An 18637-nucleotide genomic window follows, 5' to 3' on the forward strand; every position below is an offset into this window, starting at 1 on the left:
CTTTAATGCTCTGTGGCACCTTTTTTACTCTAGTTCTCAAGAAAAGGGTTGGAGTGGTGGAAGGCCTGGCCTAGCAGCTCCCCTTCTGTACCTTCCTTTTATTGTATTGTGTACAGAAAAGGTGGACATATTGGATTTTGCCTTGACTCTTTTTGTTGTTAGAGCTAAGCTATGAGGCTGCACTAGGTGAAGATTTTGGGGAGGACTAATCAGACAGCCAACGTGGCAGTGGCCTTGATTGCCCCTTTCTAGCCACCACAGAAGGGATGGATGAGGACTGTTCAAGCTCCACCATGCCATTCTGAGGTGTGAACTTGTTCCCCTCCCCCTGTTATTTAAAATACTGTACAATTTTTACAGAATTTCCAAAGTACAATTAGGTGTAAACTTGTTGAGCTGACTTCCTATAACTGAGTCATGCAGGATTTTTTAAAAAAGAAATCTAGACAAATTTTCCTCTGCTGCATTTACAGTCCAAAACAAAAAGCAAAAGGCAGAATGGAATGCCCCAGTCAAGGGACTGTGAAGGACGGGACCACACTTCAGCTTCATTTCATGCAAATAAGAAACATCCCATAAAAAGCAAGGAAGAGGATACAAGGCAGGAGTTCACGCAGGGCCAGCTGGTGACTTCACAGCCAACCAGGGATTACAGTCAGGGACTCTGCAATTCATGATCATAGCCACTCCTCTTATACCTGCTCTAAATTTGACTCCCTCTCCACTGGACACCATCTGCTACCAGCCAGGTGGGGTATGTGAACCCTGGTCTATGAAGGCATGCACACGTACCACACAAGAAAGTTTTCCCCTATTAAATTTATTGCATTGACTGATCCCAGCAGCAGCCCCAAGACAGTCCTTCCCTCCTAAGGGACACCCTTGAATAAGTGTCAAATTTCTGCAAAATCTGCCCGTGGGAGCAATGTTCTAGGCAGGCAATGGTCCAGTCTGCTCTCAGGAGCCACAGCTCAAGGACCAGCCACTCGCTCATTGCAAACTAGCACTTCTGAGGCCACAGGGGTTCAAGAGCCCAGCTGCTCGGCTCCCAAACCCCACTTCCCTGAGAGACCCTGGTACAGTTCTGAGGTTGTGCTGCACAGTAGCAGGAGTCCTCTGATCCACTGGCACTTGTGCTTCCCTAAGGAAGGACCTCAATCTTTTTCTCAAGAGTTTGACGGGGAAACAGGAGCTCCCTCATGATGCCATCCAGCTCCTCCAAGGCCAGCTGTGCGTGAAGTACAGTGACCTCATCTTGTTCGCAGCGCACCACAAACTTCAGCAGGTGGTAGAGTTCCAGCAGCACATCCTGGAGAACCTGGGGGGGGGGGCAGGGGAAGAGGAAAGAGAAAGTTGAATCAGGGTTGAGTGTGTGGGAGTGAACTATTTGGATCCCTAGTGCCTATAATGCATAGGCAGAGTATGGGAGAGTGTTCTTTCTGAGCACCAAACAAAGGCCAGACTGGCCTCTGCTTTGTCTTGAAATGCTTTCTCAATAGTTTCCCACCTTTTTCTGAAGGATCTGATAGCCAGAAGATTGTCAGGATGAGGTTCAGGGGGAGGGGGAGAATACCTTTCCAAATTTCTCTAATCACGGTCTGCATGTGGGACAGCCAGGTAATCCCACCCAGACAAGCTTCTCATTAATGCTCAACACATTTTCTGCCTCCTCCACCTCCCACTGCACCGAGGGAGTTCTGGCCACTGAGGTCCTGCAGCAGGTGATCTTTGCAAAGCAACAGAGGCCTGTCTTGCATCTTGCAACAAACAGGCAGCAGCAGATTCTGAAAACAGAAACTTTTATAGATAGGGCTTGCTGGAGACTGCCTGATGAATGCTCACTTCAGAAATAAGGCAAAGCCCTGTGGCTTTTTGTGCCCACATATCCACCACAGCAGATCAAAGCCTGGCTATGGGAACATGGGAAGCGACCTTATGTGGAGTCAGACCATTGGTCCATCTAGCTCAGTATTGTCAACGCTGACTGGTAGCAGCTCTCCCAAGTTTCAGACCGGGTTTCCTTCCAGCCCTATGCAGAAATGCCCAGGATTGAACCTGGGACCTTCTGCATGCAAAGCTGATGATCTACCACTGAGCTAAGGCACTTCCCCAATATAGGATCGATAGCCTTTGCCCCAGTTGAAGGTGTGACACCACTTCCTTTTCTGCAACACCATAGGAAAACACCTCCAGCAGGAAAGCATTGCACCAGTCTGGGAGATTCCCTCTTATTCCTAGGAACAACTGAGGTCATGATAGTGAGATGTCAGAATGCTTATTCCACACCAGGAAAAGAAACACCCATTGGAGAGGCAGAGTTATGTGCAATGTCCAAAAGAACCTTTCATGCCCCAGAAGCCATTCAGCTGTCCAACCAACTGCGGTTAAAGGGCTCCCTTTGCAGCTGCCTGTCAGAAAATACTTTTGTCTAGATCTGTGCTAGAAAATTCCGTAAGCCTGATCTGGTCCCCAGAGCAATGTTAGCTGGCCCCTTGTAGACCTGTCACATTCTAGTCAAGGTGTGATAAAATGTTTATAACAAGTAAGAGCGAGAAATTAGTATACACCCATCTATCATCTTTTGGATTCTGAATCTAAGGTGCTCTACACACCCTTCTGCTTTGCCCAGGCTTCATTACAGACCTGAGCACCTGAGATTAATTTGTGTAGTGAAAACACACTGCTGACCCTTGAACTACTGTACAGAGCTACCTGGTGGCAGGTAATGGAGCTTGCAATGATCTAAACAGAGTTGCCTTGCTGCATGACACATTGAGAAAAGATAATGGTGATTTCCCAGAACTTTCAATGTTGGGAAAGCAAAACAGCAAAAAAGAAAATGAAAGTCAGTAAAAGCCAGAAAGCTGCAGATGGGAACCTGCACTGGGTCAAAACTTGCAAAATTGCAGCCATGATTGTGCTGGAGGTGAGAAGGCAACTCTTGCGCTGGTTCAGTTCAAATTTGGAATGAGGGCTCCCGTCCTCATTTTCTCCTGAGGTGCAGAGCCCAACAGGAAAAGCATCCACTGGCACGAGGATGCAATGGGGTCATAAGGCAAAGAGTTTTGCTCAGCCTGAAAGGTTCCCAATTTCAACATGAGCTTGTGCAGGGGAATTTGATGAGAGAGCCACAGGAGCAACCAAATTGTGGGCCTGGCCTGCAAAGGTGTGTTCATTCGCAGAGGGCTGGATTCCCCCCCGCCCCCCGAAAGGCAGTTGGAGAGTGACTTGTGCATAAATGCCCTTTTCATTTCAGGTGCCTGGCACTGAGGCTTCTGCCTGTCCAAAGGTAGAAAGAGAAGCAGCCTTGCCAAAGAAACAGCACTGCTGTGCAGGAGAGGCAGAGAGTCAAGCAGCTTCTCTCAGAGCCCAGCATGGCTAGCCCATCCCCACAGGGCTTGGCTAAGAGTGAAGGTAGAAAGGAGCAGAAGGAAGAAGACACAGTTCCTGGGCTTCCTGGATGGGGCACTCCCCAGTGTCCTGCCAAAAGAGATCCACTGGTGGCAGCTTGCCCAGGGCTCCTGGCCTGCACCTGGCCAACCATGCCAAGGCAGCTCCACCTGATGCTGCTGCGCTTTGAAACTCAGGTGGGCAGCCTGTAGAAGCCGCAAGTCCCAGCAGGCCTCATTCACTATACACAGCCTCAATACAAGGAATACATCCCAAAACCCTCAGCAGTTTGGCAACTTGCTTATCTCCTTTGGGAAGATTGCTGATTGTTTTGATTGTTTTTGAATTTTATTATTAACCATGCAAAGGCTCTAATGGAGTAACATTCATCTCCTATTCTTAAAAGGAAGTGGCCTGTGACACCATTATTGGGTTGGGGGCAGAGAGAAACTTGGAAATAAAAAATGAACAATTTATGTTATAGAATAATGGGGAAAGGGATTAAAATCCAAAAACCCTCCCCCAAAATACTCCTGCTCAGTGAAGACCTGAAGATTTTCATTTCTCTGCTGCTACTCTGCAATTGTTTTATCCCTGTTTGACAATGTCAGGGAAACTGCATGTATATTGTATCTTTGAGCTCCAGTGATATAAATTGGGTTTGGTACTGGCAGTCTAGTAAATACTAAAAAAAATTAATCCAAATATTTCCAAATGTCTTTTCCCTTTAAAAACTACAAGGGGGATAATGCTTCCTATGCTTTCAAAACTTTAGGAAGTATTTCCACCTCCCATTGTGTCGTTCATTCAAGGTCACTTCCACCCTCTGTAATAATCAAGGACAAGAGTGCAACAGCAGCAACAAGCTGAGAATATGGCTGGAGAGAAATCCTAGCAGGAACAGAATTTCCTGGGTCTGGATGGTGCTTCTACTGCCCTTTGCCTCAACTTGGGAGGCAATTCACCTTGGAAGGGCACCAGGGCAGTTCTAGAAGGCCACACCTTTCATTGACTGCCTGCAGCAACAATCAGATGAACATGATTCTTGTAATCTTTTTTCCAGTGAGTCAATGGTAGCTGCAAATGAAATTCCCACTGCTCAGAGCCAACTTCTGGGATAGAACCAGCTGTGGCAGTCTGAGCCTTGCTGCAAGGATGCTGCCCACACAGGAAAAGGGAAGAGGCAGCCTTCAGTCTGCTGCCCGAAAGCTAGTCGTTTATTTTGTGAAGGTGGCTTAATGTGTTCAGACCTTAATGGGTCTTATTTTGAGTAAAAGACTGTTTGCTCTTGAGTATAGGCTTTCACTTTCAGGACTGAAAGAGGTTCTGTTGCTAGGCTATAGAGGGGAGAAGACCTACAGTTGAGACATGATAGGCAATTTTCACAACATAAATGGCGGCTTCTGGGCACCAGCTCAAGGTGCGCCTCTCCTTTTACTTTTTGTCCATTTTCTTTGGTGTTGCCCCTGTTCCACTTCTCTTCACACAGGGCACTTGCAGGGCAAACCACAGCTCTGGCCCTAGGGGGAGTGGGGAAAAACTTTTACCTCCAGTCTCAACCATAAAAGCAGAGGAGCCTGGGCTACAGGGCATCTCTCTTTTGGGCAGAATCAAGAAGGGAAGCAGCTCACCTCCACCGCTCTCGTGCTGAGGCCGCGCAGCAGAAGCACCACCACATGGACGGCTGCTCTCCGCACTTCAACCTGACCATCGGTCTTCGCTATTGCTGTCAGACATGAGGTCACCTGTCAGACAGATAAAGTCATAGGCCCTATTAGGACAGGCAGACTACTTTGCCCACCTGTGATGGTCTGTGGGCTGGGGACTCAGGAGTGCCTGCACAGCAAACCTGAGCGCAAAATCAAAGCCCACCACACCAGAACAGTCAAGAGAATAGGAGGTTGATCTTTCCAGCCCTACCTAAAGACTGAACCTGGGACCTTCTGGATGCAAAGCAGATGCTCTGCCATTGAGCGACAGCCTTTGCTCTAAAACCCATTGTGAAATGCTGCGCTAAGGAAACTTAAGTGAGAGAGGAAGAAGTTTTCTTCCCCATCTTGGTGGGAAGGGTCAGTATTGCAAACTCCTGAGCAAAGGCAGCTACTCCTGCCTTGGAGCTTATTCACATTCGTGGCATGGAAGCTGCCACCCAGCTTGTGGTGAGTGGGCAGAACTCCTGTTTCCTGGCCTCCAAGGAGGTCCCTGCTGCTGGTTCTGAAACTGGCAGAGAAGCCTCTGCCCTGCACAGAGTTCCCCACTGTAGCCTCCTTCCTTCAGCTCAAGGGCAGCATTTTCCCCTCCCCCTCTGCAGCAGCTCCTGCTGAATCAGCTGGCACCTGGCCCGCTGCAGAGCCAGAAGCATCCTTCTCTCTCTCCCTCTTCACACATGGAAAAGTGCGGCTTGAAATCTGCACCAAGCCACCCACCTCCTCCCAGTGTGCTGCTGTAGATGCACGGGAGCTATAGCAATAGGCAGCAGCAGAGCTGTCATGCACAGCTCCTGACACCAAGAGGGCATTCACACCTCCTGCTATTCCAGCTTCAGCACTGCAGGAAGGAGGAGGGGAAGCAGCTGCTTTGCATGCAAAAGGCGCCTTGTTCAATCCTGCCAGGTGACACCTCTCCAATTAAAATAATCTCACATATGTAGCAGGTGATGAGCAAGCTTTCTCTTTTTGCTCAATACCCTGGAGAGCCTGCTGCTGCACAGAGCAGACACTGCTGAGCTAGACAGGCAAAGGGTCTGACCTGCTACATAAGGCTGCTTGCAATGCGCCCAGCAGGATTCTTTCAAACCTTTGTGGGAATGAAGCTTATGATCATTTTACCTAGATACCCCGTAATGTGCTTTTTTAATGAATAAAAAAACCAGCCTATTTTACTCATAGCTATTGAGGACAAAGGTTGTGTACGCACCATGTTTTTAAGGCACATTAAAAGCACACAGACCCACACACCTCAAATAAACTTGGGGACTGGTTTGTTAAGGGTTGCTGGGATTTGTAATACTGTGAGGGGTCAATAATAGTGCCCAGAATTCTTTGAGGGAAAGAAGGTGATTTGAATGTGCTTCAAAGGTATAGTGTGAACACAGTGGTCCAATTATGGACTTCTTTTCCACCCCATAGCCCTTTTCACATATACGTATGGGTGGCTTGCAGTTTCTCACCTGTGGTAGCAATTAGGATGTCATTCTGTTTTAACTAAACACCAAACAAAAGGCTGCAATATGTAGTGTGTGCCTCTGCAGATTAGTTAATGCTGGACAGAGCTTCCATCAGGTTTCTCAACCCAGCAGGAGGGTCAGGGTCAGGTGACCCTGAAATGGCACACAACATGTCTCTGAACTTATTATCCTTGGAGGTAGCCCCCAAAAGCATTACTGTGCAGAATCCAGAGAACTGATCCCTCCTGCCTATGAATACCAAGATGTACCTGCCTGGTGGGCACGTATTTCCATGGCACCCATCTCCATAGCACCGAAGTGCATCATTGGACGCAAGAGCATTCACAGCCCTGCTCCAGCTAGTTGTTGGAGAAGTGGCAGAGGGCAAATGGAAAACACAGACTTCTTGGCTGTTAAGAGTCCATTCAGCAACCTTCCAGGCAGCAAAAGGCACACCCTAGCTTCCAGTAAGACTTACTTACTAAGTCAGGGGTAGGCAACCTAAGGTCCGTGGGCCAGATGCGGCCCAATCGCCTTCTCAATCCGGCCTGTGGACAGTCCGGGAATCAGCGTGTTTTTACATGAGAAGAATGTGTCTTTTTATTTAAAATGCATTTCTGGATTATTTGTGGGGCATAGGAATTCGTTCACCCCCCCATCACCCAAATATAGTCCAGCCCACCACATGGTCTGAGGGACGGTGGACTGGCCCATGGCGGAAGAAGGTTGCTGACCCCTGTACTAGATACTTAGCATTGTGCTTGGCCTGTGGCTCTCATCTCTGCAAAGGAAGCTGCCTTTTACCAAGTCAGATCATTGGGTCCATCTGGCTCAGTCCTATCTGCAGTGAATAGCAGAGGCTCTCTAGGTTTCAGACAGGGATATTCCCAGCCCTGGCTAGAGACCCCAGGGGTTGAATTTGGAGCCCTTCTGCATGCAAAGCAGATGCTCTACCACTGAGCTACGGAGGAGGAGAAAATACAGATACAAAAACCCAGGAGAGGTTGGGGAGACTGAGGTAGGGTTGTGACTCATTGATAGAGCATTGGCTTTGCAGGCAGAAGGTCCCTGGTTCAGTTCCTGGCGTCTCTTAGTAGGGCTGGGGACGTCTCCTGTCTAAAACCCTGCAGAGGTGATGCCAGTCAGAACAGACAATGTTGAGCTAGATGGGCCAATAGCCTGACTCGGTATGAGGCAGGTGTTCCGCAGCTTGACACAGAAATGCATGGTTGTGGGTGTTCTGTCCCTGGAGCACCCAGTTGTGGCTGATGGACTTAACCTTGAAAGACACCAGTCAAATTGCCCATGTTTAATGGAAGATACCCAATTATCAAACAGCACAGGACAGTGGAGAGTGTTTTAGTGGGCAGAAGGTGAAAGGCACTGGAAAGCGTTACGCTGTCTGAAAAAAAGAATGTGAGAATGCCCTACAGTGGCCTTCCCCAACACAGTGCCCTCCAGATGCTTTGAACTGCAACACTCATCTGTCCCAGTATCACATGCCTGGGGCTAATGGGAGTCTAAAACATCTACCTGGAGTGCACTAGGCAGAGGGAGTATGTCGAAGGGGCTCTCAGAAGCCAAAGAGGCAAAAGGAATTCATAGCATGGGGGGTATATACCAGCACTAATCAGGCCACAGGTTTCCATTTGGGAGGAAGTTATATAAGCCTCCCCTTCCAAGCATGCCACCCCAGTAGCCTGCCATGTTCCAGTAGCAACAAAAGCTTTAGAGAGGAGGTGATGTGGCCAATACCTCATGGACCACAGAGCCCAGCTGAAAATGAAGTATCTGGCACAGCTCTCCCAAATTGGACAGGCTGCTTGCCCTAAGAGTGCCATCCAGATCTCTTGCTCCTCGCAGAAAGGCATGGATCAGGTTGTCTCGGTATGAGAAGGCCATGTCTCCTGTAAGAGTGGGGGCGGGGGAGAGAAAGGTTCCGATTATTTAAGTCACTCACCTTTTGCAGAACAGAGCTCTGTACTATGGAGAAGAAGTACACAAAGAGATAGAGAATGTATTAAACTTATCACCCATGAAAAATACATAAAAGTCTTGTTAAGCAAGAGCTTTGGCTGGGTGGGGGCCAGCACTGTTGATATCTCTTGGGGAAAAGCAGCCTGCTCCATGGAGGACACAACGAGATGGGCAAAGATAAGGAGCCAAGGACAAATGGAGATCCCAGGCTTTTGGTGTGTTGCCACCTCCCTTCCATCAGCAATGATTTTCCGACTCACGTGTAAACCACCAGACAGTGCAGGTGGTTGGCAGAGGATAGCTCTGCTGGAGGTGGCAGCGTCACACAGCCTGGACAATAAAGCTGTGGTGGTTTAAATTGAAAACTTATCTATCACATGGCAATGAGCTGCAGCTCCAATCTAGAAGTCACCTTGGTCAGCGGTGCTCTGCTATCGACCAGTCAAGATCACACGCTTTGGTGAGTGTTCACAGCTGACCAGGCGCCTGGCCCATCTGAACAACCCCCCCTTCTTATGCAACCATCCACTGGCCTGTGGCTCAGAGCAGCAGCTGTCAGCATGTGTGCCCATGGGCATCTACAATGTGACGCCAGTTTTCCTGGACTCACCTCTGACCTCTGATCTGTGGGCAGCCCAGCCTCTTGTGGCTTCTGTGCAGGAGGATCCCCAGCCAGTCCTAGCTAATGACCTAGTGATTTTTGTTGCACCTTTTGAGCAGGTTCCCAGGATGGCTGGTCAGGCAGCCACCTGTTAGGAAAGGTGATGCTTCTTACTGCCCCAAATTCCTCTTCTCTGCCCAGAAGAGGAATCCTGAAGTCAATTCTTGCTGACTTGGGAGCAGATTTTTCTCTTACTGAGAGAGAGAGAGAGAAAGAGTAAGAGTGTCTGGGACTTTGCAGCGCTGCTCACCCTGACCCAACAAGCAGCACTCCTAGCAGATACATGAACAGCTGCTGGTGCAAAAAGCTCATTCTTTTCAGGAGGAGTGATGTGAACTTTGACCCGGAAGGATGTTTTCAATTCTGCTCTCACTACTGCTTGCCCTTACTTCCCCATCTATAAAATGGGAGGAAGGACACTTCCAAAATGACTCTGGTCACAGGGGCTGAAAGGCTCCGGTCCAGCCCTCTTAATCTTTGCAGTCAGTTCTGGACCACAATGCTGCAAAAGTCCCTGGGATTTTGTAGTGAGTAGTGAGTAGGGCTGTGGGTGTGGAAGTAGCCGTATTCCTGTGCCTCAAAATGGTTGCTGTTAAGATGCCCAAACTCAGAACCATGAAGAACCAACCCATGTAAAATGGATCTAGGGGTCTTGGTAGACCACAGGCTTAATGTAAGTCAACAATGTGAAAAAGGTATCACAGTTTTAGAAGGATATTGGCAAGTTTGAATGTGTGCAAAGGAGAACAACCAAAATGATAAAAGTACTGGAAACCAAGTCTTATGAGGAACACTTGAGGGAGCTGGGTATGTTTAGCCTAGAAAAGAGAAGCCATTTTTAAATATCTGAAGGGGTGTCACATGGAGGATGGAGCAAACTTGTTTTCTGCTGCTCCAGAGGATGGGACCTGAACCAATGGATTCAAATTACAAGAAAGGACAGCAAGAGCTATTCAACAGTAGAATGAATTACCTCAGAAGGAGGTGGACTTTCCTTCACTGGAGGTTTTAAAACACGTCAGGCAGCTGTGATTCCTGCATTGCAGGTGGTTGAACTAGTTGACCCTTGGGGTGGATCCCTTCCAATTCTACAATTCTATGATTCTAGATTCTATGATTCGCATGCAACAGAATAGAATGTGGCTGTCATGTCAGTCCCAAGGGGGTCAGGCAGAAGGTAACATCATGCCTTTTACTAACGACACCAATTTAATGCCAGTCTAAGAGTACGCCAGCTTTCTTTCAAGTTTCACAAAATTATTCATCAGAGAATGGAGAGGAAGCAAATATACACAACCTGGATTTCTGTTTGCCCATTCAGAGGCCACAGCAGACCAAGTGCATTAGAAACAGCAAAGCGTGTGAAAACTAGAGTGAGCAATCCGATGGCGCTCCTTAACCCATGACACAGAACAGCAAAGGGCAACAAATCTAAAAGGAAGAGCCAGAAGACTTTTGCTCTGTGGCAACTGCTCCCCCACCTGCTGCCGCTGTGACTAAGTAGAACCAGTGGGGTGTGCAAACTTGCTGCTGCAGAAATAATGGGTGGGTGGGGGGAGCACAATGAGGCAGGACTGAATGTGGGTTTATTCAAGCACTCAGACAAGAACAAGAGTTACATGACAGGCCACTTCTGCACTGGATACACCCTGGCGCTTCCTGCCACACTGTCAGGCAGGCACAGGATGAAAGGGTAATCCCTTAATTTTCATTAGCAGCCTCTCTGGTTCCCCCTGAATTCCAAAGCATACAAATCCCCCCCCCCCCCCCCCGGTCTTTGTCTCACCTGCATGTCAATGGGACAAAAGGCATACACATATGCATCTGCCCTGAAGGGGCTTCAGCCATGGAGGAGGAGTGGGGGAGGGATGCCAGCTGAGGGTACCTCTGCTGCTGCACAGTTACAACCTTTGCTCTGTTTTCTCAACTCTTAAGCTAAGAACCAACCTCAAATTCTGTATCTTGAACAACTTGTGCACAGTAAGCAGAATCTTGTAAATATCTTTATTCCACAAAAATCAATTTTGGCTCTGTGACCAGCACAAGCCCAGCTTTGGTCTCAGGTACCAGCTGCCTCTGCACACACATTTTCAAGCTGTAAAGTCTATAGTGGTAGTACTTGGGGTGAGATGGGGAGCTGTCTACTCTGCTGAAGGAAATTAGCTTGCATCCCTCGTAACTGTTAACCCCCCCTTGGTGGGATGCAAGGCCTGCAGTGCACCAACCCACCCAGGGTGTCAGAAGCATCTCCCTCCCAGGCACCCCTAGACAGCTGAGGAGGAGGAGGAGGAGGTCTAATTATTATGACTCTTGCCTACAAAAGCAGCACTTTGCCTGGGTCAGGAGCTGAATGAACAAAGCAGGTTCCCTCCCAGCCCCCTCCCCCATGCAGTGAATGATCCCTGAATAAGAAGAGGAAGTGTCTCAGCTGACATCCTGGGGGAAGGTTTAATGTGTTTAAACTCAATTGATAATGCAAATCCTTCAGCAATGCCTGGAAGGGGGAGAGGAGAAGCACCTCTTTCCTCCCCACCCCAAGAGAAGAAAAATGAGACTACACAGGCACATATAAGCCACAGTTCTAGCTGCTTCCCCCCTCCAACTCCTGAAGTTACACACAACAGGGGTCAGGTTGCACAGATTCCCTTTCCTTCCTTAACCGTTCCAGCCAGCTGACAGATCTCAACTTGTCTTCAGCTTTCTGCTGCCTGAAGAAAATCTGCTTTCTAATGAGGGCTGACATGAAAGCAGCAGAACTGTTGCAAACCAGCCGCTCCCTCCTGGGATGCAGGCGGTCTGCTTGCGCAAGGAGTTGTCCCTTTGCAAAAGGCATCCCAGAGCTTAGGGCATTTGCTGCAGTCAAGACCTGCAGGGCAGGGTTCGCCTAGGCACCCCACCTCCCATCCTCCGGTCCTCCTTCTTCCCAGAGCATCACTGGAGTCCTTCTCCTCAGCAACAGATGCATCTGTGCCATGATGGAGCAGATGGGTCAAAATTAGGCCCCTTTTGCTTCCAGCAGTAAGTCATAGTTTTGTAGTGGTGCAACTCTCGCTATTACACTGCCACAAAGGCAGAATAACCAACATTACTTTGGAAAGGTTTTCCTCCACACCAGAGATACCAATATCCAGAGGTGCAGAAGGGTTTTTGCCACAGCCAGCACTCCCTGCAGCCGTTTGGAGCAGAGACAACCCCAAAGCAAAGCAAATCCCAGAAAAGATTAGCAGCAGGGGGTGGGGAAGGAAATCCAGTGATTTTTAAGAATAGCGAGCACAGTCTTAAATAGTGCTGTAGTGTTGAAAAATGTGAAGACGTACAAAACACTTTGGTTTAATTTGGTCTATAAATAGACAGACTAGTTGGTGCATGCCAAATAGGGGGCTGTGCTGACAGCGGTGCAAGAACCAGGGTGGGTAGGAGTGGCACAGGCCGGGAGTGAAGTATGACACCTCAGCAGCCTCAAGAGACCCTCATTCAGATCAACAGCCCCACACCCATAATGTATGACCAAGCAGTGGGAGAAGCCACAACACACACAGCCTCATAGCTGCAGTCCCCAGGGGTGTTGGGGTGTGTGTGTGTTTGTGTGTCAAAGCCCAGGGCTGTTGTCGGGGCCAGGGGGCTTGAGCTCCAAGTCTTTTCCCCTGGGTTGGATATCTCCTGTACCTTCTCCCCTTTATTTCTTTAAATTACTCCCCCTCTGAAACTTAGCCTCAGTTTGCATTAGCACATGCAGATTTGTATCATGGGCCTGGGGCCTCAAAATCCTTTTAAGTCAATCACTGAGCACCTAAGTGGCCAAAGTGCTTCCATTCATTAAAAAAAAAACCCAAAAAACTTCTAGAAGATTAACAATAAAAAGCAATGGGAATAGGGCAGAAAGATAAGAAAATTGTGACTTGAAAAGCCTTCCTGATGTTTAGCTGACTAGGAAGGACAGGGACCACCCCCCTTCCCCCAAAAAGCACTCTTGCTGGGGGCAGGGAAAGCAGGATCGAGCAGCACCTTGAAAAGAAAAAGAAAGAAAAGAAAAGAGAGGAGGGTAAAGCCCTGACACACAGGGGAGCAATTATGCTATTATCTTTAAAGAAAGGGCCCTTTGCCAGCAGCAACTCATCAGTGAGCCAAGAGAATTTTCCAGCCGATGAGGTGTCTGAGTGCACCTTCTTTCTACCTGCAAGAAGAAAACGCAGCTGCACAGACCAGGCACAGCAGTGGGGAGCGGGGAGTAGAGGGTGCGCCAATCACTGCCAAAAGGGCAACATAGCACCAAAAGGGCCACATGCTCTACCTTCAATTGGAGGTAGTATATGTTTCTGGAGGACCTAACCAGAAGCCCAGTAGTGAAGGTGGTTGTGTTGCCATGGAGAAGCTCCCCTCCTCATCCCTGAAGGGCAGCAAAACCAGAGAGAGGAAGGGGGCAAACAGGTGGGTAGATTCATTCAGGAGATCTGAGCTGGTACCAGCTGTGCTCTGTTTGAAGGCAGTTTTGCAAGAATCCAATGCTACGTATGCTTGTGTGACAGGGTTGCTTGTTTGCCAGGTATCGTTGAACCTGCTCATAAAATCACAGACCTGCTGAGGAAAACAAAACTCTGGCATTGCTTTTGCACATGTGTGAACTTCAAGGTGTTACTTCAAAGAGCCATTGGGCTGTATCCAACTAAGTTATCCTTGGACTAGATAAGATTAATGGGCCTAACTTAGCCATGCTCATTCCTTTCAAGGGGTCTGCTCCAAGGAATGCTGGGCACAATTCATTGTGCTGAATGCCAACAGTTATGTTGGAACAAGGCCTATAACCAGGTGGTTAATTGCCAAATTTCACAGCCTGGAGCCTTGTCTCTTCAGAGGCCCCATTCTTTGCCCAGAAATGCTAAAGTCTCTTAGAATATGATTTATGCTTGGAGTGGGCAACCAGTCACTCAGAAGAAGCACACAATATTCCGATTTGGTCTGAGTGAAAGGGCAGTCAAGGTAGATGCAGCTTAGCCCACAAACAGGAGTTTTCAATCTGGGGGTGCCATGTTGTACTTTGGAAGCTTATCAGAAGATCAGTATTAATGGCAGAGAGGCTTCCTCACCACCACAACCACCCCTTTCTTGCAATGCATGATCAGATGGAAGTGTCAGGAGTGTTCTAGGTCACCTGTTCAGTACATAATGGTCAACAGCATGGCCCTGGTGCCTGAGTGTGCACATGTCCCAGGATCCTTTACATCATGCAGGGCTTCTCAAGCAGACAAGCTGATGTCAAATAGGCCAGTTCCCTCAATGCAAAAAGCGTGAAAATCAGAAGAGGTCCTCACACACTGAACATCTGTTTGAGAAAATATTTATTTAGCTGCCGCAGAAGCCAAACCAAGGAGGAAACCCTGTAATCCCCCCTCTCTTTTATCAAACTAAAAGATTTAAAAGCCAGTCTTTTAGCCATTTTCTGCTTCAGACAAACAGGTGGGATGCACAGATGGAGAAACATCTGGGCCAGATGGTAATTTAATGAGTTAGGCTCAACATATATAAAGCACAATAAGGCTAAATTGGCCAAGCAGGATTTGCAGCACAGAGTGCAGGGAGCAATCTGTTCGCTGGCAACAGCAGTGGACAAAAGACTTGAGATGGCTGTGGTGGCACCATCAAGACTGGCTCGTGCACCCTGCTAAGCTGGCACCTGTCCCCCTAGACCCCAGTTGTGTAGAGGAGCTTGGATGCCACCAAAAAGCAATCACTTTAACAAACAAAAACCTTTAAAGAAAGGCCTAAGTTCCAGAGAACTCAGTCACTGTCATGCCCAGACAAGTCACAGAGCTCCAGTCTTAGGGAAACAGCAGGCAATGCAGCCAAGTTTTATAATGGTGCCTTGTAACATGCAGGAAACTGGTGGGCAATTCCTGAACTTCCATTTATGGGGAAATGAAGCAAGGAGAAAATTAATAGTGCCGTTAAATAGCATGCACAGATTCTAATACAACTTGAGGCCTAGAAAAAGGAGGTGACTCATTCCCTTAGACATGCCTAATTTTCCTTTGTAAGGGCAGGGCATGCTGTGTTACTCCAATCTGTGCCAGAGGACGTGACTCCAAAGCCAGGGGAGGTTGACCTGGGTGGGTCCCAACAGTAGCTTCCCCTGCTGTCAGTTTGGTGCTTAGGCACCTGAAGGCAAAGATGCTGCTATGGAAGAAGGAGCAGGGATCTCTTCTAGCACGGCTCTGTCCAGGTGGAATGTTCTGCCCACACACTGAACAGCAAAGCTAGAGGCATCTGTAGATTGTGAAGGCTGGGTACCAAGCTGCCAAGGAACATCAATGCTGTTTGGCACTCTGCACTTAGTACAACCAGTTGTGGGTTTTATATCAGTAAATGAGCATTACTCAACTTCCTGGACAAGCGTGATTATAAAGCCAGCATAGGCCTCCTCAGAGAGCCACATGTTCTGGTGCTCCAAATGCTGCTGGAGCAGCTCTGGCACAAAATTCCCAGTGGGAGCTGCAAACTCACCTAGTGCCCGTGTGATGCGCATCAGGGCCTCCCCCACTTTCATCCTGGTCTCTACCGTCTGTGCTTCCTGTGTGCCTGGATGAGCGCTCCCATATTGGGCCAGCAGGTAGGGAAGGACTTGCTCTGGGAATGCATCCGACAGCAGCACAACACCTGAAGATCAGGAGAAAGATGTTAAGCGATTAAGTTAACTTTATGAGAATATAGGTTTTGGAAAAGCGTTAAAATGATATACACTGAAATTCAACCAAGGGGACATGAGGAAGTCGCTTAACAATGTTAATAAGATTAATCTTAATAAGGTTAGGATTTTTGTTTGTTTGTTTGTTTGTTTGTTTATTTGTTGGTGTGTTTAAAAATTTGTGGAAAACCAATAAAATTTATTTTTTTTGGGGGGGGGGGACACCGGAAGATCAGGAGAAAGAGAAGCACCAGGGAGTGACATAGAAGGCAGGCATTGGCAACTGTGTGGACCGATGTCCAAGACGCTAGTGGGGATACTTTGAAATGATGGCTTTTTGAGCCCTTTCCCAGCTCTCCAATTCCAAATCCAGAGGGGATAGCAGAGAAAGAACTGCCTCAAAAGAAAGGAGGAGAGGTTGACAATGAGATTCACACAGAGGACTTGGAAGGATTGAGCAATATGCCTAAGAAAGGTAGAATAGTTTTAAGTGATCTTTTATTGCCCACCTGGATAATTATTCAGATTTTATTTTTTGCCCTTGTCCAAAGGGTGTTTATAAAAGCCTTATTGCCACATTGCCTTATCCTGGGAGTGGAGATTCCCTAGATGTTGTTGATCTCCCATCAGTCCCAGCCAGCATGATTAGCAGGGATGGGAGCTATAGTCCAGAAACAATGGAAAAACCCTCAATTCTTCAGCCCTGTTGGCAGTGTGGGAGCTTTGCCAGTTTAATACAGCTCTCTTGCAAGGCAAAACAAACCAGAACAAGCCTCAAAAAGGGAATTCCCAACACGTGGGAAAGAATTGCCTCTGAAGCAGTATTGACCTACAGGAAACTAGAAACCCCTGGCTTGGCAAAGCACCACACGCCTTTGCTAACCTGGTGCCTTCCCTGGCTGAAGCTGATGAGAGTTGTAATCTAAAATATATGTAGGGCACCAGGTTGTCATAGGCAGCAACAAAAGGTGCCAACTTAACCAGCTTCAACTCTGTCCTGATGGTGGCTGTGCCAAAAAGACCACATTCCCAAAGAGGTAGCTGCATTCATGTGCAGCAACAAAGTGGCAAAGTTCTGGATGTCCTCAGAGATGAGCTGGCAAAGACCGGCTTCATCAGATGCCATCCACAAATCACAATAGCAGAAAGGTGCTACTTACAAAGGTTCATGTCATGTGAGTCACTGCCCCTGGAAGAGGCAAAGGCAGCACCAGGGAATCAAGCCTAACTCTGGCCCATTAAAGAGAACTAGAATCAAGGTCTCCCTTCTGAATGTGCTCCTAGAAGTGTTGTGTGTCCTACAGCCTTGCTCCAAGAAGTCATGGCAGCATTCTACAGTCAAGCCAGAGTAAACAGTGGGGAGGAAGCATGCTTCACTTAACTGCAAGTTCCACCACAGAACCATCAGAGCTGTGAAAACAGCCCAGGTCCTACTGGGCCATGCCCAACACCTTTAGTTCAATAGCTGTTTGATTTGGCCTTGAAGGCCCAGGTTACGACCTCAACCCTTTGAGATGATGCGGATGCAGCTGTCTTTCACATCCCTTTGATCTCCAGTTCCAGATCAGACATGCCTCTGGGCACAGGAAGAAAAAATGGAGGAGGAGGGAGGAAAATGCCCTGGGGATTAGAAGCAGCAGGTTGTTGGGAAAATAGGTATTATGGGATTGTTACATCTGCTAAGGGCATTGTCAGCTGGTGGCAGAGTGGGATGACTAGGCTCCATTTGGGAACTCAAGCACCTGTTGCTGTGCTTGACAGAGAGCCAAGGCTTCCTATCCCCATGCTAGGTGGCCTGCCTCTCAGCCTAACCTACCTCATAGGGTGGTTGTGTGGATTAACTGAGGAGAACCATGTACACCACATAGAGCTCCTTGGTGAAAATGTGGGTTATAAATGCAATAAATAAATAAATAAATAAATAAATAAATAAATAAATAAATAAATGAGAGTTCACAGCCTGAAGAATCATATATGATATAATAACTGTTCCTAACATTTACCTGGACTAATTTGGAAAGGAAAAATTATGTTTCCCCTTAGTCCAGGCCTCTTGGACCAAGCCAAAGTTTAGCCCTTAAAGCTTCTCTCTGAAAGTGCAAAAGGAAAGGCCATGGACGGGAGCTTGTTGCAGAAAAGGCTGGCATAGGAGGCAGCACTTCACAACACACATGGGGTTATTTCCACCTTAAGAGCTGAGGCTGGCACACGCCACAGCTTGCCCAAGGCCTCCCCGGGGACAGGGCTCCAACCGCCAAGTTGCCCAAGCCCAAGGCCCAAACTGACAATAAAAAGCTGTGTGGGAAAACCCACATGAAAAAAACGGAACAGGGAGCTCTAGGGCAGAGGGGAGCAGAATTCCTCTTTAAAGAGTTGGCTTGAAGAAGATGAGAAACCTCCTCCTCCTCCATGAACAGAACCATGGAGAGGAAAAAGGCTCCAATGAGGCCATTTGAGGTAGCCCCTAAACTGGCTCAGCTGGAGCTGCCTATGGCTCTAGGGTACAGGTGGCCAACTTCCAGCTCTGAGGCCTGATCTGCCCACCCTCAAGCTTCAAGCAATTTTTTCAGTCCCCAGCCAAAACCCCACTAACTTTGGCAGTGGGGTCAAAAGTGTGGGGAAGTGAAGCAGACACAGTGCTGGAACAGGCAATACTCTGTGCTCAGGAACAGATGCAAATTGCCCCCTCCTTGGTCACCACAACATTAACAGAGGGGGCAATAAGCCCCCTTCTGCTGATCCAGAAAGATTTTCATTTATGTAG

At 48.1% G+C, this 18637-nt stretch overlaps 1 protein-coding gene across 4 annotated transcripts in view; it reads right to left on the minus strand.

Annotated features, from left to right (window-relative positions):
• Positions 1 to 800: 800 nt before the first annotated feature.
• TANGO6 (transport and golgi organization 6 homolog) overlaps positions 801 to 18637 on the minus strand; it is a 45162-nt gene continuing 27325 nt past the window's right edge. For 2 of the 4 annotated variants that reach the window (XM_079988157.1, XM_079988155.1), the window contains 4 exons: positions 15693 to 15845; positions 8312 to 8463; positions 5022 to 5135; positions 801 to 1318 (listed from right to left, as the gene is read on the minus strand). In XM_079988157.1, the coding sequence (XP_079844283.1) occupies positions 1142 to 1318; positions 5022 to 5135; positions 8312 to 8463; positions 15693 to 15845 (596 nt within the window). In that variant the 3' untranslated portion in view covers positions 801 to 1141. Of the gene's footprint in view, positions 1319 to 5021; positions 5136 to 8311; positions 8464 to 15692; positions 15846 to 18637 lie in introns of those variants that run through there. The other 2 variants (XM_079988156.1, XM_079988158.1) reach the window with 2 other exon arrangements.

The sequence above is a fragment of the Podarcis cretensis genome (assembly GCF_951804945.1).
Source record: "Podarcis cretensis genome assembly, chromosome: 8".
Lineage (NCBI taxonomy): Eukaryota > Metazoa > Chordata > Lepidosauria > Squamata > Lacertidae > Podarcis > Podarcis cretensis.